The sequence below is a fragment of the Cetorhinus maximus genome, chromosome 16 (assembly GCF_964194155.1).
Source record: "Cetorhinus maximus chromosome 16, sCetMax3.hap1.1, whole genome shotgun sequence".
Lineage (NCBI taxonomy): Eukaryota > Metazoa > Chordata > Chondrichthyes > Lamniformes > Cetorhinidae > Cetorhinus > Cetorhinus maximus.
In genome coordinates, this window is record NC_135894.1 from 75,705,997 (window position 1) to 75,728,365 (window position 22,369).

Consider the following 22,369-nt stretch of genomic DNA (forward strand, 5'->3'; position numbering starts at 1 on the left):
ATCCCACCTATTCTTTACATACATGAAGTCTCTCAGCAGTATCATCTACAACTGTGGGGTTAACTTCCAAATGTACGCTGATGATATGCAGCTCTACCTCTCTGCCTCCACCCTTGATCCAATAACCACCACTCTGCTTTCCAGCTGCCCCTCTGTCACAAAGTCCTGGATAAGATAGACTTTTCCCTGTTCCACATTTACAAGACTAAAGCCATCCTATTTAGCTCCTACAAGGAGCTTTATACCACAGGTATTTATTCCATCACCCTCCCAAGCTACCACTTCAGGTTCAATTTGCCTTAGCCTTAGCAATTGTTTGACCCTTAGGCCTACAGCCTACACAAAATCCTATGCAACCATTACAACTAGACTCAAATCCTTGTTTTCCATTCCCTCCTTGGCCTCATTCCACTCTACCGCGGCAGTATTCTACAGCCCAATATCTCACCTCACACTCTCCATGCTTCTGATTCTACTCTACTGGGTATCATTCACTTGAGTCTCCTCAACCACTAGTGGCGAGCCTTTGGGACTCTCAATCCTTGCATTCCAGAATTTTCTTCCTAAATCACTTAGCCTTGTGATCTCTCTCCCAACTATTAGGAACTTCTGCAAGAGCCATCTGTACAATCATGGCTTCAGACGATCATACATCCAACCCTAGCTCCTTCCTATTTCCTGTGGATGCCTGCCTCTCTTGTAAAGTGTCTTAGAATGTTGGGTTACATGAAAGGAGCTATATATTTAAAGGTAAAATGTGCCCTCCCTCCTATCCCTAAACCCGCTCCCCCACTCACGCACAATGATTGAGCTGTACCCCTTTGCATGCTGTCTGGAATAGAAAATCTTTGGGTAGTAGACTTAAGAATTAAGCCGTGGAAACCATTTTTAATTCTGAAGTGTAATCTTGGGGGATTAATTGATGACTTTGTATGTATATGTATATTCAATCCATCAAAAATAAATGATGAATAAAAAAAAATTTTGTTTGTGATTGACATTTACCTAATTGTAAATTTTCCCCCACAGATTTAATTACCTGTTTGGACAAAGGAAGCCACTTTACAGAGCCTGAATTCAGGTGAGGATTTATTAAACCAATGGGTTAGATATAGAACTTAATTTAGTAAAGTGAGCAAAGGACATTTTAAAGCAGCATAAGGATTTGGTTCAGTTTTATGTAATGTACTGTAGCATGTTAACCTGAATAGTGGGTTATTTTTCTTGGATACTGTTAAGTTGGCTTTTAACAGGGAAAATCAAGTTATATGCAAAATAAACAAGGTGCACTGTTATCGTTTCGTAGTACAGAACTATTGCTGAAAAAAGAGACATGTCTAAGCTTTTCATCTTGCACCCATCAGCACACCTCACAAGAATACCAATAGGCATTGCCCTGAGGAATGAGTCAGTGAGTAGCTGTCACTTGTTTAGCTAAAACAGGCGTAATGTGTGTTCTTTCTGTCTGCAAAGAACAGGGCCCTGTGTATTAATATATGCAGCTTCCAGTACATGCAAATGCATCACACTGCGAGCCTGACTGACAATCTTAAATTGATTGTCAGTGTAATTCTTGAAGTACTTAGGATTGTTTAGCAAATGTTGTCCAATTGCAGAATCACACCTAATGTTGGACACTGTGTTTTGAGTTTACAAGCACGGGCTGGTTGGGTACGGTCTGTACCCTGCCTGTTGCGAACCAAAAAGGGCAGGGCAATGCCTTGACCAATCAGGGTCAAGCTACCTGGTTTAACTTTCAAACAGTGCTTGGCAGTTAACTGTCAGTCACCGTCACTGGTGCATTGTCCATGGCAATGTCACTTGCCAACCAATCAGCACTTTCTTCACGTACAGTATAAATTCTGTTTTCCCCTTATATTGGTTTTCTTGTGAGGTGTCCTGATGAGTGCAAAACGAAAAGCTTAGACATGTCTCTTTTTTACAGCAATACTTAAGGTGCACTGCATTATTGTAAAAAATGTTTACTGAGTCACATAATCTTACAACATGGAGATCGGCTGGTTGGTTGGTGTTTATCTTCCACATGAGCGGCAATCCTAATTTCATTTGCCTGCCTGTTCCATATCCTTCATTCCCCTTTCCTTCAGTCACCTATCTAAATGGTGGAATGTTCCCTGCTTCAGTCACTTACTCTGGTAGTGCATTGCACTATCTCACTCCCCTCTTTGTAAAATAAGTTTCTGCAGCTTTCTGTTCTCTTAAATTTATTCTTATTCCTGTGTCTACTCATTCTAGATTCCTCAGTCTCTGTTTTTATCTACTCTGTCCCATCGCTTCATGATTTTAACCCCCTCTATTAAATCACTCCATATTCTCCACTGTCTTAATTGTAACAGTGCCCAGTTTTTCAAGCATTGTTTCTGGAGAGGCTGATGCATCAGGCAGTACAAGGTGTGTTGTGGCTCGATGTGCCACAGTACAATGAAACATCAGGACACTCCTACAGTAAGCTACCAAGTGAGTTTGCAGGAGGAGGAGAGTTCAGCAAAAATATTTGGCCTTCCTCAAGGTGAAAGGAGAAATCATTCCCAGATGCCCATTCACACTACCTCGTAATGGTTCAAGAGCAGCATTGACTGACTCGGGGAGATGTAAGGACAGAGCAGAAAATATAAACACCAAATAGGATGATTCATTTATGTTATAAATTAACAAAGAGACAGTCATACTATTTATGGCCTTAATTTCAGTATCATTGTGTGTTTGGCATCTAATTGTCTTTTTAACCATAAACCCATGTGTTATCTTTCATATGCACTAATATCTAGGTTACAAAGTGACAGTGCTGAAATGTGTTCATAGTCCAAATTCTAATGAATTCAAGCTAGGATATACATTGTTATCAAACAGATAATTGATATAAATATGCACAAAAAAAGGTTTGATGTGTCGTGGACAATCATTAGTCATAGAATCACAGCCAGCAAGTTACTGTTGGGAAGAAAAGACATTCAGATAATCTGTACTTCCTTTTTTAAAAACAAATTTAAACCAATAACTCCCTATGTTAACTGTTGACATAAACTAGTAGGACAGTATACCCCACTGAAATATGGAATGGAAATAAGCTGGGAAGTTATAACAAACAATTGGATCTGTTTGCTGAGTTTGAGTGATACAGTTATTTAGCATTGGGCTGTGCTCAGATCATTGGAGGCTCATTCCCGGTATGCAGGATTTTCGTAAAGGCTGCAAAAATTATTGAAATGAAACCGGTCTATGAGTTCCTACCATTTGCTTTTAAAATGTATAGGAGTGCTTTTGTGCCCTATAAACTGGTCAGAGAACGGTTTAGAGTAGAATGCCCTTTCTAGAGTTTGTTTTTTTTAGATTTCTTAAAGCTATCTTATGAAGCAATTCTAAACCTGCATGAGTAATAGCTATTTTTTACGCTTGTGGGAAAATTTGAATTTTTGACCTTTTTGGTTGCCTTCCCTTCCACATCACAGCATTTCAGATCTCATTTTTAGCATCCTAAAGTGATGCAACAAACATTTCTCTGAGATTCACCCTTGAGGAACTAAGGATGAGAAGGAGTTTGAGGAATAATCAAAGAGAGAGATCCACCTGACTTAAGGTGGATTATACAGACCTGGCATTACTCCTGTCGACCTTTCGGAGCAACTGCGGCATTTCAGATGATATTTACTTTGATCGATTGATAGATTTCCAGAAGGCATTTGATAAGGTGCCACATCAAAGGTTATTGCAGAAAAGAAAATCTCATGGTTTAGAGGGTAACATATTGGCATTGATAGAAGATTGGCTAGCTAACAGGAAACAGAAAGTAGGCATAAATCGTTTTCTGTTTGGCAAGATGTAACGAGTGGTGTGCCACAGAGATCAGTGCTGGGGCCTCAACTTTTTACAATTTATATAAATGACTTGGATGAAGGCACCAAAGGTATGGTTGCTAAATTTGCTGATGATACAAAGATAGGTAGGAAAGTAAGTTGTGAAGAGGACATAGAGACATAAGAGGCTACAAAGGAATATAGATAGGTTAAGTGAATGGGCAAAGATTTGGCAAATGGATCTGGCAAATATAATGTAGGAAAATGTGAAACTGTCTATTTTGGCAAGAAGAATAAAAAAGAAGCATATTATCTTAATGTTGAGAGATTGCAGAGCTCTGAGATGCGGAGGGATCTGGATGTTATAATACATGAATTGTAAAAGGTTAGTATACAGGTACACCAAGTAAATAGGAAATCTAATAGAATGTTAGCGTTTATTGTGAGGGAAATTGAATACAAAAGTAGAGAGGTTATGCTTCAGTTATATAGGACATTAGTGAGACCACATCTAGAGTCCTGTGTACAGTATTGGTCTCCTTATTTAAGGAAGGATATAAATGCGTTGGAAGTAGTTCAGAGGTGGTTTACTAGACTAATACCTGGAATGGGAGGGTTGTCTCTTGAGGAAAGGTTAGACAGGCTAGGTTTGTATCCATTGGAGATAGAAGAGTAAGAAGTGACTTGATTGAAACATATAAGATCCTGAAGGATCTTGACAGGGTGGATGTGGGAAGGATGTTTCCTCTTGTGGGAGAATCTAGAACTAGGCATTACTGTTTAAAAATAAGGGGTTGCCTATTTAAGACAGAGATGAGGAGAATTGTTTTCCCTCAGGGTCATGAGTCTTTGGACCTCAAAAGGCAGTGGAAGCAGAGTTTTTGAATAATTTCAAGGCAGAGCTAGATAGATTCTTGAAATGTGAGGACTATTGGGGGTAGGCGGGAATATGGATTTGAGGTTACAATCAGATCAACCATGATCTTATTGAATGGCGGAGCAGGCTCGAGGGGTCAAGTGGCCTTCTCCTGCTCCTAATTTGGAAATTCATGTGCAGCCAGTACATAGGAGCACAGCTAGATGGAAATAGATTAAGGTCCATCTAGTTCATCTTCTACCAACCTTTGTAGTTGTATGACACAACGATAATGGAGTTGTCGACTAATCATAGCAATACAATTAGTCTATACTGGACCAAGGCATGAGATAAGGAAAGCCCCAGAGATGGAGAACTTGGAGGTCTAAAGTCACTTGTTTCTCAAGTACACAACACTTACTACTTCACCCAGGAGACATTTCTCCAGGTCAGAAATAAGGCCTCAGATCATGTGTCCTCTTGTTATAGAAGCAGAAAAATAATCTTGAGATGATGTAAGTTGAAGGAGTATGAGCATAGTGCCCAACCTTTGTGCCAACCTGGGTGTCACTCAATGCCTTAGCTCTTCCCCACCCCCTCCTCTGCTAGATGGTGAAGTCCTGGTTCCACTTTGCCTGCTAATTGGTTTATAGAGTGCCTTTCACAAATCCACAAGTGCTTTTCAGCTACTGCGAAGTACTTTTGGAGTCCATGTTGTTAAGCAGGGAATCCTGACATCCAATTTGCACTTATCAAGACTCATAAACAGAAAGGAATAGATGCTGGAGGCGAAATTGGATTTTTGGATGCTTCGAACCCCCTTAAAGTTCTGAAACGGAGTGTGCTGCACATGCACACACTTCTGATGCATAGTATACTCAATGCCATATTGGTGAGGGGTTAACTGGGGTGATAAGGGGCCTAGAAACAGAAGAAGCACCAGCCCCATGATTTCTCTCCCTAGCACTGATCGTGGCAGCTATATTGTGTTACTTTGATGTGAAGTATGATGGCCTTGGAAGATGCCCAGGTGGTATTGAACAGGTGGGGCCCCCAGCAGTCTCTCCAGAACTTTAAAGTTTCAGCACAGAAACAGGCTGTTTTGTCTTTCAAGTCTTTCCTAGTGTTCTTCTCTGCTCAAGCAACTTCATATCATCCTCATTCCCCATACTGTGTATTACTTATCTTTCTCAAGCAACTAATTCCCTTTTTGAGAAAGCTTAATTATTCTACTGAAACAATGGTTTGTGACAGTGATTTCCATATTCTAGCCACACTCTGAAAGAATCTGAACTCCTTTTTTTGTACTTCCCTTAAACTTGTGCCCTCTCATTGACTCATTGTCTCATTAATTATGTTGTTACCACAGCAAAGGACTAGACTATATGCACAACCTGACTTATATTTGTTTTATTTTCAGCAAGTACTGTCCTGCGGGATGTTTGACCCCTTTTGGCGACATTTCAGGAACTATCCCTCATGGCTATCGAGATGTAAGTAGCGAGACAGAGAGAGAGAGAGAGCAAACCTATTGATGGAGATTAGCCAAATGAAAGTCTCTAATTATGATGTACCATATACGTAACCATCCATGCTCTGAAATGTGCTATTAATTTGGTGAATATTGTGAGAATTTAGATTTAACCCAGTTAATGCTGATTTGTTATCTGTGGTTGTATTTGTACTAACTGTTGCTTTACAAAAGTGCAATTTTAATCTTATAGGGGACACAAATCTCACCAATATGCCACTGCACTCTGCTTTACTCTAATTACCTCTATTTTGAAGGCATTTTTCACTTCCCCATATTGAGAATAATAGAACATAAATTGAGAATCACAATCAGTGAGGGATCATAGTTACAACCACTTCAAAGTACAGTGTGTTATTAGATTTTATTTTATCTTTCACCTCCATTTAGGTCAAAGTAAAAGGAAAGAAAGTCTTCACAAGATGACAATATAGATCAAGACGATTATTTGACCTATTTTAGTTCATTCATCCAGAATGACTCTGTAGTTCCCCATTACACTGGTCTCATAATAATTTCGGAGTTTTGCCTCCATTCCATGTGTTGGACACTCCAACTCCACTCTGCGTGGAATTTAATGCTGTCCCCCATGGTGAGTTTAGTGGTGAGGGAGCATTTAATCAGGTGGGAGGGTGGCGGGTGGAGGCTCCACTGCCTTCCTGCCTCTACTCTGAGTAAGCCTGTGATGGGAAGGCCTATGGATGGCCTTCCCGCCCCACTGTCAGTTGCGGCCCTTAAGTGGGAAATTAATGCCCACTTCAGGGCATCATCCCGCCTCTGCTGGTATTAACTCAGCAGTGGCTGAGGGGCGTGCCATGAAGGGGAACATGACAAAAAAATCTGTGCACGTTTGCTTGCAGGCTCCTGGGGATGGGGGTGTGTCCCTGGTTCAAAGGCATTCAGTGTCCGGCATCAGGAAGGGGGCATCCTGCTGAGAGCCAACCCCTGCCCTTGCTGTCGACACCCCTCCTCTGTGACCCCCCCCCATCCCGCCATCACTCCCCTGTGACTTGTAACCCAGTGATGATCCTAGGCCCTGATGGGTGTCGTACTGGCAGCAGCCATGCCTCCTCATTGGTGCTGGCCTCCGATAAACCAGTAACTCTCGACAAGTGGGACTTCTGCCCTTGGGGTCCTTGATCCCGGGGAAGGCCCACTACTGCCCACTTAAGTGCCTAAATTGCGGCAGGCCCTCCCTTAATGAGGCAATCTAGGTTCTCTCCAGCCGGCAGATGAGACCCCCATTGCCTCCATTAAATACCACCCTCTGTGTGTTGGGAGTACTTTTCTAACATCAGTTCTAAATTTGTCTTTTTCTAGCTTGAACTGGTGTCCTCTGTCCCACTCTCTGCCATGAAGCAGGGAAGGGGCAGTTAGTCAACTGACTTAAATTCTGCTGTTTTGGCTAAAAGATTCAACTTTTCATGCGTGCTATTATCTACTGCTCCCGAGTAGTTCAGCTTGTTAACAGTCTTGCATTTATATCAGAAAAAATCCCATGGTATGAAGTGTGCTTGAATGCAGAATCATAAACTATCCCCTTTAGTGTTTTGCACAGCTTCTAACGTGTTTTTTTTTAGTTGCCTTTATCAATTACTGTTTTAAAGTAATTGTCAAGTCCTTTCTCCCTTCAGCAACCAGTCAGTTGTACAAATAATCATGACTGAAGGCTACTAGGAATGAGCAGTAAATAAGATCTTACTCCTGCCGTCCACCAAGAAACACGAGATAAATTTTGTCACTCATTGAGTTGCTGTTTGTGGGACCTTGCTAAGCGCAAAGCAGCTGCCATGTTTGTCTTCGTATAGCAGTGATAACTCTTCAAAACTAATTTCTTGGCTGTGAGGTGCTTCGGGAGGTTATACATGTATCAACTGTGCTGTTTAAATGTAATTGCATACTTTAGTTTAGTTGGAGAGCATGAAAAAAGAGATTTATTTCACGGATTGGTGGCCGAAAGGTTCGTGTAGTGCATTTTAAAATGTTTAAAAGCCTGCCAGCAATCACTGAATGGAAACATTTAAATATTCAGTTCAAAATAGAACTTATGGTAGCAGAAGTTAATTTTTTTTAAACTAACAAAATTATTTAAGACACTTAGGACAGAAGTTTTCATCCCATAGGCGGGATCGCGCCCGGCCCGAACGGGTGTGAGAGGCGGCAGTGCGCCCGCCGATAATTAAGAGGCTTATTAAAACCCTTAAACAAGTAATTAATTTCTGTTTTTCGCTGACCGCTCAATCGTTAGTTTGGCAGGCGGGCGAACAGGCCAGACGGCCTTTGCATTTTTTACGAAACCTTATTCACGGGTGGGATGAGGTTTTCAAAGGTTATTTTAAAAAAAGGCAGAAAAAAATTTTTTAACATCATTTTTAACATGCCCCTCTTCATGTGACTGAGTCACAACATTTGTAAAATGTTTATTTTTCATTTTAAAATTCTTTAGCTCCCTGAGGCAGCTCTGTGCATAACAGAGCTTTCAGTGCGCACTCCCCTGCGCACGCACGGACTTCAGCGCTTGCGCTCCTCCCCCCGCCCATACCCTGGCAACACTGAGGCCCTTTGTGCACGTTTCACGCTGGTTGGCTGTTAATTGGCCGTTCTCGCTGCCGTTCCCTGGCCCACCCACTCAACAAGGGGAAAATCCTGCCCTTAAGTTTGGGAAGTATTAACTTTTTAAATCCCTTTTAAGCAGTTCAGGATAAGTCCGTTTCCCCTTCCCTCCAGTTTTCCTATTAAAGAAATTCTTGTCTCCACCTCCCCCCCCCGCTCCACAAGCCTGCCTGCCTCTCCATTTTAAATCTTTGAAACCTTGGAAGCTAAAACTTTAAAACTTTTTGTTGAAAATTATACCTGGCATTGACCGACTTCCTGCTCTCACTGGAGCAACAGGCACTGCTGAGAGCCAAGTCTTAATGAACAAACATCAGTGTTTCAATGCCAGCTCCTGGAAACAGCACTCATTAAATGGCTGTCATGAGCTTCAGGTGGCAGCCCCATAGTATGCACAACAATTTATTACGACTAGATGTGTTCATCAAAAAGATTAATTTTTAGTGCATAGTGGCAGCTAACAGCGTTGGTGTGGGTTTGGTTCCCTGCAAAAGCAGCTTATGAGTCTTCCAAGATCCTGGCCCTCAGGAATCTTTCTGCAAGACATGCATATTGGTTTTTATATTCTGCCGCTTATTCTGATACTTATCTATTTGAGGAGGTAGCTAAGGAGTGATGGAGGTAGTATGCTTCATGTCCTTTAATTGACTCACCAGAAACCCTCAGATCCTGACTGACGTGGGAGCATTAGCACTGCAGAAAGATGCTTCCACCCAGGCTATTTTTATCATGGTTGTGCTTTGCAGGAACAAAAGAAGTATTGTAAAAATAAATGCTGCTATACGTGTGTTTAAATTTAACAAATTTCTACATTATGCATTTACTACTAATGTCTCTCAGCAAAATTAATTTGCATGAAAGTGCTTGCAGCCTGAGGTTGCATGAAAGATTCTTTGTTTCAATATTTCTTAATGAACAGTATTTCTTAAATTATGGGGTACTTCTTAAATTATGGGATAGTTCTAGTTCAGAACAAACATCACGCTGGGCCATAGTTGTTACCTGCAAATGTCCTGAAGCACATTCTTGATGTTTCATTACTGAAGCAATGTTCCAGGTAGCCTTTGGTCACCGGACGAGTAGTTAACACCAGCCATTTGTTACTCTGCTTTAAAAAAGTGTTTAATTGGCTGGAAAATATTTTGGGTCATTCTGAGGTTGTGAAAGGTGGTATATAAATGCAAGTCCATATTTCCTTTTTCTAATTAGCTAAAACAAGATGGAATTCTAACATTCCCCTTAATGACAGAATCGTAGGGCGGAACCGTCCCAGACTTGCACCAAGTGCAATAGTGGGCCGGAAAAAGAATGTATTACCCTCCGGCTGCAATGGCCGTATTGTCCCAATCCCACCTCATTAATCACACATTCCCAGGAAACACGTTTTGTTGGCGGGCAGCCTCTGATTTGCCCGCCATGCCATCACCTCACCGCTTCTCATGCCAGGCGACATATTTAAAGTGGAGCTGTGCGCACACCTGTGCTTCCAGCCCAGGACTGCTGCACAGAAGGCTTGTCCTCGAAAGGCAAGAAGACTGCAGCCCCCTGATTCACTGACACACCCCTGGAATGCCTTTTGGATGTCGTGGAAGCCTGCCATGATGTCCTCTACCCCCACTCTGGCCGCATGAGGAGCAGCAACATCACTAATCTGGCTTGGGAGGTGGTTGCAGCGGTGATCAGTGCCAACGCCCTGCAGAAGAGGACAGCCGCCCAGTGCCGAAAGAGGATGAAGGATCTCCTCTGTTCCACCAGGGTAAGTAACTCTTCTCATCACTCTAAACTCTCATACTCACAAACCGATCACACATCCACAAGGATCTCACTCACTGCCAGTTCAAGGGACATCACCATTCACTCTCTCACACATACCTTCATTGTCCTCATCCCGACCATGGGACCACTTAACGCCCACAAATGCCAGGCATACTTATCATCTGGCCTGGCAGGCTTCTTGCTTACACTTTCTCCATCTCTATTCATGCAGAACAAGCTGGCACACAACAATAGGGAGAGGTCACAGACTGGTGGGGGAATGCCTGAAATCCAGGTCCTCACAGACTTTGAAAATAGAGTCATCCAGCTGGCCGGCAAAGATCTGGACCAGTCCTGTACTGACAGTGAAATCGGCAGTGCTCAACCAAGTGAGGATCCAGCAGTGCAACATCTATCGGACAACCATGCTGTGTGTGATGTGTCCTGTTACACAGGGCACTGCCATGCATTAATTATCTCTCCTTGCTTTCACAGGCATACCTGGGAAACAGCCAAGGGACTCCACGACCCAGGGCCTTGACTCAGGCCCCAAAGACACCTCAGAAGAGGAATCTGCTGAAACCCTCATTGAAGACCCATCACAGCACTCATCCACCAGTGCAGAGACACACACCTCAGTGGGACTAAGCTTTAGAGTAGCCTGGGGCTCTCAATCTGGTGAGCGCATCGCACTGTTTGATCCACAGCAGGCAGAGGCAGGGACTTCCCACGTGTCTGGCACTCGGAAGACTGCTGGAGACCAGAAATATATTGAGTCTGACAAGCCTCTGGATCGGTCACATCTCAGTTGCTGGAGCTTCGAAGGCAAGCTCGGGAACATCAGGCAGGGATGTCTGCTGCACTCCTCAGATTGCAAGGCACGATAGAGGAGTCCATAGGCCTTCAGCCTGAGGTGATCGCGCCGGCAACACACTGAGAGGCCAATACTGGTAGGATGGCAGCTGCCTTGGAGACTTTAGTCCAACATATCGGCCCTGCACTGCTGCGCCACTGAACTCCATCGCTGACGCCATAGTTGGCCTCCAACAGTGTCAATACGAGAGGGGTGTGGGGCAGCTCGATCTCCCTCCAGCTTCCCCTTCTCCTCAAGGAGTCAGCCTGGGGCCTTCAGCACCCATAGGGAGGAGGACCAGCAGGTGCACACCCCGGGGCCATCCACCCAGGTGATTCTGGGAGTGTCTGGCCCATCGAATACCCTCCTCTTGTGACCCAGCAAATCCAGTTCTACAGGCCAAGGAAGGTGCCACTGCCACACAGCAGGACCCCAAAAGCAGGACTGGGCCCTCCAGGTCTGGCCCTCCGGAGGACACCTGCCACGGTCATCACAGACAGAGCGTAGCAGTCAGCAGGCTGCCTCCACCTCCACTGTGGATGTTGGGGGAGCACCAAGACGTAGCGGCAGGGTTAGGAAGGTTAAGAAGACGTAGTTGCACAGCCTGGGCATGGGTGTTAATCACTTGTACATAATGTTCACTTTGTTAATAAACTCCCAAGAATGTCTGCTTGCCTATGGCTCCTTGTTCTGATGAGCAGTGGTTCGTCACTCAGATGTGAAACATTGGTCCCTGCACAAGATAAAGGCAGGTGTCTCAGTCCAGGGCCTCTTCCCTGTGCTTTGTGCAACCTTCCCAGCACACTGATGGTGTGCCTTCACTGTCACTGGTCACATCACTCATGCCTGCACCTTGATGAGGCTTATCATTGCAACCAGAATGTCCTGGGCCAAGAGCACAGAATTCCGTCATTCTCTCTGTCTGCTCCCAGCACCTTTGAGGTGCAGCAAGCCCCCCCATCTCATCGGCATCTGTGTCTGGTGACAGTGTGGTCCTGAAGGGTTCAACTCACAAAGGATACCATAGGATCAGGAGAAGTTAAAGTTTCCCCACTGCATGTCCATGATATGACCCTGTTCACAGGGTGCAAGTGAGGTGCCAGCAGCCAGGCAGGAGTCAGACATTCACACAAGTAATGTGAGGATCTATGGAGTGTCCCCACTGCATGTCGCCATCATTCTCCTCAAATGTAGGGACTATGGGCGTCCACTGCGTCTCTATGACAGGAGCCATATCACAGAGGACATGCACACTACCATCATCCAGACAGGAGACAAACGTTCACCAATGCAATTTGAGGATCTATGGTGTCTCCTCACTGCATGTCGTTATCATCCTCCACAAATCTAGCAAATATCCAGGCCTCTCGAGCGCGCCTGCCTCAACTGGCAAGTGTGATGGCCTCATTGGCGTCAGCCTCACCTTCAATGACCTCCTCACCCTCATCGCTTCAACGTCCTCCTCATCAGAGGAGACATGCAGCTCCTCTATCTCCTCCTCAGCCAGCACCTCTCCCCATTGCAGCACCAGTTTGTGAAGGGTGCAGCAAGTGGCAACAATGTGTGGTGCTCTCTATGTGGACTATATTGCAGGGTTCCACCAGACCGGTCGGTCCAGGCACTGGAACCTCATTTTCAACGTGCTGATGGTTTGCTCCACCAAGGTGCGAGTTGTAGCATGAACCTTGTTGTACTTCCTCTCAGCTGCACTCTGCGGCTGCTGCACAGGTGTCATCAGCCACGTCCTCAGCGGGTAGCCCTTGTCCCTGAGGAGCCATCCCTGCAGCTTCTGTGGACCCTGCAAGCTGTCTTGAATCTGAGCCCTACTGAGAACGTAGGAGTTGTGGACACTCCCTGGGAACCTGTGTGCAGACCTGCGTTTGTGGTGGTCGCACATCAGCTGAACATAAGTAAGTGGAAGCGCTTGTGGTTGATGTAGTTGACCACTTGTTGCCACAGAGATCTGAGCATCACGTGAGCGCAGTTCTTGGCATCCTGCACCTGTGGGAAACCTGAGATCTGGGTGAATCCCAGCACTCTTGCATCCTGGCTTTACTGATCCCGGGCGAAATGCACAAAGTTGTGTGCTTTAGCGAAGATGGCGTCCATGACATCATGACGCATTTGTGCCTGGCGGCTTGTGATATCCAATATATGTCACCTGTGGGCCCTGAAATGAGCCACTGGTGAAAAAATTGAGCACCGCTGTCACTTTGATGGCCACTGGCCGTGGATGCCCTCCATGTCCATGTGGCGCAAAATCCTACAGTAGCTGGCAGATGTGACCAACTAGTTCCCTATTCATGAGTAGTCTTCGGTGACACTGGTTCTCGGTCATCCGCAGGAATGACCAGCGTCGTCTATAGACCCTGAGTCTAGCTAGGTGCTGACCAGCAATGGCTCGCTGTGGCTCTTCAGTGGCATGCGCGGGAATCCCAGCTGGCCCTTCTTCCTTAGGGTGCTGCTCCTCCCTCTGCCCAGCCACGTGCCTCCGTCACTCTCTTCTCCTTCGTCTCCTCTCTCTGTATGCCATGTGGCATACAGCTAGATCACCAGACTCCATGCTCCTGATGTAATCCTCCTGCAAGATGAAAGAGAGAGACTGAGAGACTGAAAGAGAGCGTGGGTTAGCTTGAGTGTACTAAGAACCTCGCTTGGTTAAGTCCAAAGGCCCCTTAATGCATCCCAGAGAGTGCTGGCCACCACATGGATGGCCGGAGCTTAGTGTGCTGCATGGCTGCCCAAAGCCCCACCACCCCCGCCCCATTCCACCTGACCAATTGGCGGCAACTTTGCCCATTGGACTGCATGCCGTGCTCTCAGCTCAGGCACAGGCATTCTCCTAACCCGCACTGTAAGGCTGCACTGTTAGCTTGAACCATGGAGGAGACTGATCCAAACCTGAATGATGACATTGCAAGGGTCTGTGAAGCGCCTCCACCAGTGACTGCCCCATGGCAAGCTTTCACAGGGAGACTGTACAATGTGCCCAGATGTCCAATTGCCCTGCAGTACACTAAAACGCTCATTAGTTTGCAGTCTGTGCCCAAGGGGTGAAAAGCTCTTGAGTATTTGGTGGCACTTTGATGCCTCTGTGTTGCTTGAGTGGGCAGATAAGCTAGAGGCCCGACTCCAAGCATATCACTTGGATGCACCTGAACTGTCTCAGCCGCAGAGGAATGGTCACTTTTATAAAAGGAATGGTCACTTTATAATACCCACTCCCAAGCACATGCTTGTGCAGCCCTTGGCCCCCCCACAACTTGTCTCAACTGCGTGCAGCCCTTGCCCATCCCAACGCGCCTCAACTGCTGTGCAATCCTTACCCCCCGAACTCGCCTCAACCACAGTGCAGTCCTTGCCCCAGGACAGCACTGCCAGCCAGCCAGAAAAATGCAATTTGCCTGAATGCGCGGCGCCTCAACCTTGAGGTCCAACAGGCAATCCTCGCAAGCACTGTGTAACGTTACTGTGCACTCGCCTCTGAGTTTCCCTTGAAGTCCAGCTCGACAGGTACACGCTTCACAAATGCTTGTTGTGAAACACGTTGGACAAGCTCAGATGATCCAGTGTGGGGGATGATTCCAGCGAGCTGGGCTTATGATATTATGCAGATGTGTTACAATGAAGTTCCCGACGTGTGGCAGAGGGAAACACAGCCCACCATTGACAGGCGGAGCGGACGGTTGCAAATTGATTTCACGCGTTGTGAAACCGATTTTTGGCCTTCCTGCCATATTGTCCGCTCACACCCACCAAGATGCCTGATGCCAGCGGCTCGGATAATTCTGCCCATAGATTGCAAAGGATACTTGAATTGACATGTTTTTTGTAATGGGAGAGACTGGAGTTCAGTATGTGCTGCAGCAAGCTGAGATCACTGAGCTGCAGATAAGACAGTGGGTATTCACTGCTGGAGATCAGAGTTTCCAAGATTAACATGTCCAGAGTTAGCTTCGGCAACCACAATTCTGTCAGCTGGTGCCAAGCTTGTCAATTAGAACATTTATTTAAGCTATGTAGAAGCATTCACTTAATGAGGTTTATCAGGTCTCGCCTCAGAGCTTACACAGAAACAGCTGGGCTCCAGCAATCTGCAGGAATAAGTGGAGCAGAGGGCATTGAGTGCACCCAGACATTTCACTCCTTGGCTTTTCAGAGTGCTTACTTCACACATTCCATACAATGGACTCATCAGACTGATTTCATTGAATTCCAAAGAACACACAAAGGTTAATGAAATTCCAAACCAGTAATGTCATTTTAATAATATCTTTATTTAGAGGCTTTGTAGAATACCCCCAACTGAATTCATTTAGTGGTGCTAATTCTTTAAGAATAAATCAAACAAAAGCCTGCCAAACTGTTCCTTTGGAAAAATATAAAATTTCTTAAAACCTTCAACAGTGAAACAGAATAAGTAAAATTGATTTAAACTTTTGCCCTCCTGCACTGTGCTTGTCTCTTCCTCTCTTTCTCCTCACACCCACTCCCACGAGCCTTTTCACCTCGTACAACTTCCTGCAGCTGCTGACTGGGTCAAGTTACTGAGTTTCATATAATTGCAGTTCTCTCTGCCCTTCAGCCAATCGAAAGTGCACTTCTAGCAGGAATATATTGGACTTTTGCTTGAGGTAGATGGACTACACCTTGAATGATTACTGCAGGTAGTGATTGTGAGTGTCAAACAGTCCTGACTATTTAACTCCCTAGGTACTGACCAGCTGAGCTTGATACAGTTCAAGTAGCTTTTACTCATATAATGCTTTATATTAAAGTGTTCAAAGTGCTTCACATACTGTGAATTACTTTTTGAAGTGCACTGACTATTATCACACAGTACAGAAGGAGGCCATTCAGCTCTTTAAAGAGGGAACCAATCAGTCCCGCTCTCCTGTCTTTCCCAATAGCTCTGCAAATTTTTCTTTCGTTAATATATATCCAATTCCTTTTTGAAAATTACTATTGAAACTGTTTCCATCACCTTTTGTAGTAGTGCATTTCAGATCATAATGACCCGCAGCATAAAAGTAATTCTCCATTTACCTCTCCCCCAAGTATTTTACCAATTACCTGTGAGCTTTTTTAACTGCCTTCTCAACATGCCCTGCCACCCTTCAAAGATTTGTGTAGTGAACTCTCTGTTCTCTCTGCCTCCTGCCCCTCCATTTAAACATTGCACTGTTTCATTTAAATTAGGTAGATAGATTAAGGTTACGTATAGGTAATTATTTGGGGTTGCACTATCTTAGCCATGGAAACATATGTTGATGAGCAACAGTGGGAGATTTGAACCCGCTCCCTCACCTGGAAGAAGCAGGGATTGGGTTTAAATTGAACTGGTGAACTACCTCCACCTTCCCACCTGATCTGGCCAACTGCAAGGACACCCAACCAAAGCCAGCCGACCCATTCCATCCTGCATGCAAGTTGGCCTCCGATGACATTGTTAAAATAGATGGGATCATAATTACATCATAAGGCCCCCTATTTGTCTTTATTAATGAAGCACATTCCAGTTTCCATCAGAATCCACACCTCCGCTGAAATGCTGGTTGGCGGCATTTTTCAGCAATTTCCGGCAGTAGCAAGATAGTAAGTTGATTTTTGCCACTTTGATCTGCTCACCACCCTCTTCCCACCAGGGCCCGTCGTTTTTATGAACTATTTGCACTTCTTTATAAAAGCCACCTAACTAAATCCTTGCAATGGTAATGTTAAATAACATCTATTTGCTATCTGTAGAATCCATAATGTTCTATTGAAGAAATTCTCTTGTGACTTTTTTTAAAGTATTTTTTTCAAGGATACAAATCGGGCAATAGACAGGAGAACCAGCTGAAACAAAGGCTTCCACACTGATGAATGTAATAGAGAATGGAAAATGCAATATTGCGCATTCCAAAGTCTAACCTTACTCACTCCAATCCTGTGCTTGTTTATACCAGTTGTGGTCTCTCATAAGATAAATGCGATGACACAGTGACTGGTACTGTTCAGTCTAGCGATGTGTGGTCAGACGTCCTCACACGCAGCATTCCTAGCAGATTCCTGTTTGAATCATTTCTAATGGCAAGGCCCAATGCAGTCGTTCAACTTGCAATTTTAAAGTGTTAATGCAAAACGTGGTTTGTGGACGTATGTAGAAGATGTAGCGCAGCTTACGCTTTTCAAAGTGTTGTTAGTGCTCTCCCTGAATTTCAGGTTATTGGTCATCAGTGTCACTGTCCTGGAGTAGGCAGGCATGAAGATAGAAACTACATATGGGCAAATTTTTTGTAAGGACGCTTAACATGCTTGTAAGAAATGTATATATGGGTTGCTTGTACACAGGACTTAACTTGTTTATGCAGGTTAGCATCATCCCGAAACTAATGCTAGCAATATTTTGGTGCAGGTGCAATAAGCATTTGTACCAAGTGATTGTGGATTGGAAAAATCTACCCTGCACATTGTTTTATCTTTTAGGCCTAGAAATTACTGTAATGAACATTTGGTACACATGCATGATAGTCCTTTTACCTGCTCGTTTAATGGAATTTAAAATAAACGGCTTAATCCTGCTTTAAAATAGTAGACAGACAAAGGCCATCAAAATTTTAGGATTTTGTCTGCATCAGCAGTAATTTCCAGCTTGAATTAAGAGAATACAAGGAAGTGAAGCCATCTTCTTTACCTGGCATCTTTCAAAAGTACAGAGCCTGGTGGTCTCTGGTTAATCCTCATAGAAACTAGCCTGTGTACATCTACAGAAAGCCTCTTTTCCTTTTCTCAGCCCTAACAGTGAGATTGCTGGTTCCCTATGTATGCTGCACATGAAGAAATACAAAATTAGCATACTCATATGTAAACAAAGTTGAAATAATCAGTGTAAAGGACAATTAGTTGAGCGCTTTCTTCTTGCCTATCACAGTAGGTTTGATCTCTCTCAGCCCCAAGGTTTTGTTTCTTTTGTTTTTGTTAATGGGGCTGTCGGCATTGTCTTGCTTCTTCTCCGGTTTTTTTCAAGTATCCCTCAGTCCACATCTCAATGTTATCCACCAATCTGATTTTTCTTCTTCCTCTTCTATTTTTATCTTCAATTTCTCCCTCAGTTGTTGCCAGGACAAGGCCATTGGATCTTCGTTTCCAATGTCTGTACTTGTCTATCCTTCTCTCAATAACTGTACTTAGCAACCCTTTTGATTCCTGAACTTCTACCCTTGATCTAACCCACTCATTTATCTTTCTGTCCGTCCAGCTGATTCTGAGCATCCTCCGCCATACCCACATTTCAAAAGCTGTTATCCTCCTCTCATCCTTTTTCTTCAGGATCCAACTCTTGTATCCATAGGATGCTACACTCCACATTAGTGACTGGACTAGAAGTTAGCTTCATGCTGAGTTCATATGCAAAAATAGTAGGTAGAAACAGTAATTTCAGCAGTTTCAAAAGCCAGTAATGCATGCTTCAAGGGTCCAGTCATTTTGCAGCCAGTGTAGACAGCTTGACAGAGACAGTAAAGATTTCAGTACAAATAAAAAGCAAAATATTTCAGATAGTGTAAGTAGGAGATGAAAAAAAAGTGAACAGGTCAGGTAGTATCTGTGGAAAAGATAAAAGTTGATTTTTTAAAAAAATGTTATTCATCTGTAACGTCTTCTGGTTCTGAAGAAGGGTTTATACCCAAGATGTTCACTCCTGGTCTCTCCAAAGATGTTGCCTGACCTGCTGAGTGTTTCCAGCATTTTCTGTTTCAAAGTTTCACTGTTGATTTTGTCGAGAGGCCGCTTCATTGACTGCAGACCATAAATGTGACCAGAAATTTACTGAGCCCCCTGGTAAATCTGTGATAGATTAGGTTCCAGTGTATAATGCTGAATAGTTTCATTGATTCCTTTAAACAAACTTGTGCTTGCCTAAATATTGAAAAAATATCTTTCAATTTATTGGAATAGATTATGTTTATTTTAGTGAGACGCCCTTAATCTTCAATAGCCTATTTTCATAATTCATAACTGATCCATCACAAGCATGTGCATCGTATTATTCCAGTCCTATCCCATAAACCATTCTGGAGTTTTGCATAAATGTGAATCTCTGCTGCCACCTGCTACAATCCATTGCAAGTGCAGTTATTAGTTTGTTTTGAGGCGCTCTCCACAGCTGCTCAGTCAGAGAACAGTTAAAACCTGCCTCAACAGTGACAGCAAAATTAGAGTGGCTTGCAGCTGTGGGCCTAGAAACACGAGATCTTGGTTGGAGGCGGGAAGTTAACTAATTTGCTTGTGGGCTGCGTGCAATCAGTCAATTATTTATTTATCTCTCTGTCAGTGACATCCCATTAAGGTGTGAAAGTTTATTTTGAATGAGTTCCAGTGCTAAATATGAGGCAGGGAAGTCTGATCACTTCCCAAAGACTCGAGGCCTAAACAAGTTGCCTGAACCCCCACCCCCACCCCACCCAGCTTGTTCCTGATGTAAAGACAGTCATACCAAGAAATGTGGATGCATTAATGCACTCCTCCCACAACTGTGCATTCAAACGTTATATACCAATGGAAAGAAAAATACAGTTGTTTGCAGCTTGAGAAATGATCAAGTATTTAAATTCTCTTTTGTGTCAGCTCAATACTGAAGTAATGCCACAACAATATAAACACATGAGAATTTTGAAGAGCAGGAAAAGGTTACTGGACCCATCATGACTGAGAATTTCTCCCAAATTCCTGCCATGACTTTAGTGGAATTGACAGAAACCCTGGTGAAATAATGTATATGACCACTTTTCGCCGTTTAAGTTAGTTCTCTTAAGATGACACTGAAGTTACAGGGAGAAATTGGGAGAATCCTTGTGACAATTCCAGATGCCTTTCTAATTGATCTCCACTCCACTGTCTTCTTAACATGTCCCTCAATCACATTTTCTTTCCAGGATTCTAACTAGTTCTCAAGGTCTTCCCTGGTAACATACTTCGTAAATCTGTTACCTTTTGAGTAAAACAAAGCCTTCCTAAACCTGAATCCCCAGTTGTTAACCGATCTATCCCTTATGTTTGAACTCTTGGTCTTAACCATAGTCAACAATTTGTCTGGATCAACTTTAAGTAAAACAAACAATGCCTATATCAAAAAGTGAAAACAAACGTGTTTCAGGCCCCTAAGCTGTTGTGTGAATCTGTAATGAGTTAGTGTTCATGGTAAATTTTGACTGTCATCTCTTTTTCAGTCCTCTTTGCTGTGTATGGCTGGTGTTCATGCTGGTGTCGTGTCAAATTTTCTGGGCGGCCGGATCAATGTTGTCATGAGTAAAGGCATTCCATACTATGAAAGCACTCTTGCAAATAATGTCTCCTCAAAACTGTAAGTTCAATCATTGAGAGAAAAAAGATGCTCTGACCATTTGCTTATAACAGTGAGGCTGGGAAGTCATCATGTAATATTCAGAAGGATACAAATACTGTGTTTGTGTGAATAAAGGTTAAATGTTAGCTTTTTTCAAAAAATCCGAATAGCACCTTCTTGCTGACACATGTTCTTGCAACTGAAAAGTTAGAGCAGTTCCTACTATCACTATGCATTAAAATTGTGCAAAGTCAAATCAGTGAATGCTTTACATCTGGTTTGCTCGCTCTTTTCAATGTCTTTGGTGTGGGTGGGGAAGGCAAAGAGAAATTAATCCTCTGCCTGATACCTCATTGCCGCTGAAACTGGGAGCATAGAAAACAGAGATAAATGGAAGAAAATAAGGTGAATCTTGGTCAACTGAATAAGAATGGGAAAGGATGGAAACGTGCAGCAGGTTGATAGCACCTGAAGGAAAATGGTTAAGGATTTGGATAGGACCATTCATCAAAACCGAAGGCTCAGTGGAATGATGGTTTTTATACTTTATGAAAGTGGTAATTCAACCCTTTTTGGACCCAAGCTAGTTGATGTTATAAATGATTCAGTTTTCTTGGGAACTGTCCCCCTCTCTTTCTAATCATCATCATGATTTCCCTCCTCAAAAGACTTATCCTTAATCCCTCCTTACAGACTCTTCTCCAACATCCATTTCTTGACAAATCCATGAATGTATTGTTGCTCCTCAAATCCATGTCCATATCTCCTTCAAAATCCTATGTGCATTCCTCTAATCTGGTTTCCATCCTTGCCACTTCAACAAAATGGTCCTAACCAAATGTCACTGTTGGGGGCGGGGGTGGGGGGTTGTGGTGAGCTTCAACTCCACCCACCCAAGATACATGGATTTGGGTCAGGTGAGATGAGAAAGTTTTGAAAATGTAGAATCTGGTCTCAATCCATCCACTTCTGGTTTTAACAGGAGCTGGCAACCAAACCATTTTCATGAGGTGGTTTGGTCATTTAAATTAGAGGCTGTGTGCCTTGTAGTAACCTTTGTTCCAGGATTAACATTGGCCAACCGGTTTTCCCAGGCCTTGGGGAAACCCAGCAGCCAATGGGTGGTGAGGAGTGAAGACTGCTTCATGGTGAAATAACTTTGCAGCACTACTTGTGGGCCAACTGTAGCAGGAGTTCTTCTTCCCAGCTGACCGAATGTACATTCTTCCCTATCTGCCGTCGGACCCCTCTCCTGGTTTGGAGATCACCACATCGCGCCCCCCCCCCACCCAGCCAGCCCCCAGCCCATCCGTGCTACCGCTAACCAGGCTGCAGGCTCCCTGCCTGTATCTGGCTTCTGGAGTGTTCCCCTACTGGTAGGGAGCCAAACCTGTCAATAAGGCTGGCTTCCATTTGGGGAACCTGGTGGGAGAAAAAAGGCTTGCGTTGCAGTATTAAAACTGCACAATGTGTGGGGCCCTACCAAAACTGCTATCCTCACCCCTCCACCCCACTCATAAAACCTACCCCAGTAAATTGCAGGGCCTATCAGTGTGGTACATTTTCCCTGCAAAATCTCCCTGCTGCCGTTGACAATGCCACCCATGTTATCCTCCTCCAA

The 22,369-nt window shown here is 44.0% G+C and overlaps 1 protein-coding gene across 1 annotated transcript in view; it reads left to right on the forward strand.

Moving 5' to 3' along the window:
• The window catches only part of dcbld2 (discoidin, CUB and LCCL domain containing 2), a 131,576-nt gene that overhangs the window by 68,560 nt on the left and 40,647 nt on the right, over positions 1 to 22,369 (forward strand). Inside the window, exons 4-6 of the mRNA XM_078560110.1 lie at positions 1,030 to 1,081; positions 6,092 to 6,164; positions 20,633 to 20,766. Of these exons, the coding sequence (XP_078416236.1) occupies positions 1,030 to 1,081; positions 6,092 to 6,164; positions 20,633 to 20,766 (259 nt within the window). The remainder of the gene's footprint in view (positions 1 to 1,029; positions 1,082 to 6,091; positions 6,165 to 20,632; positions 20,767 to 22,369) is intronic.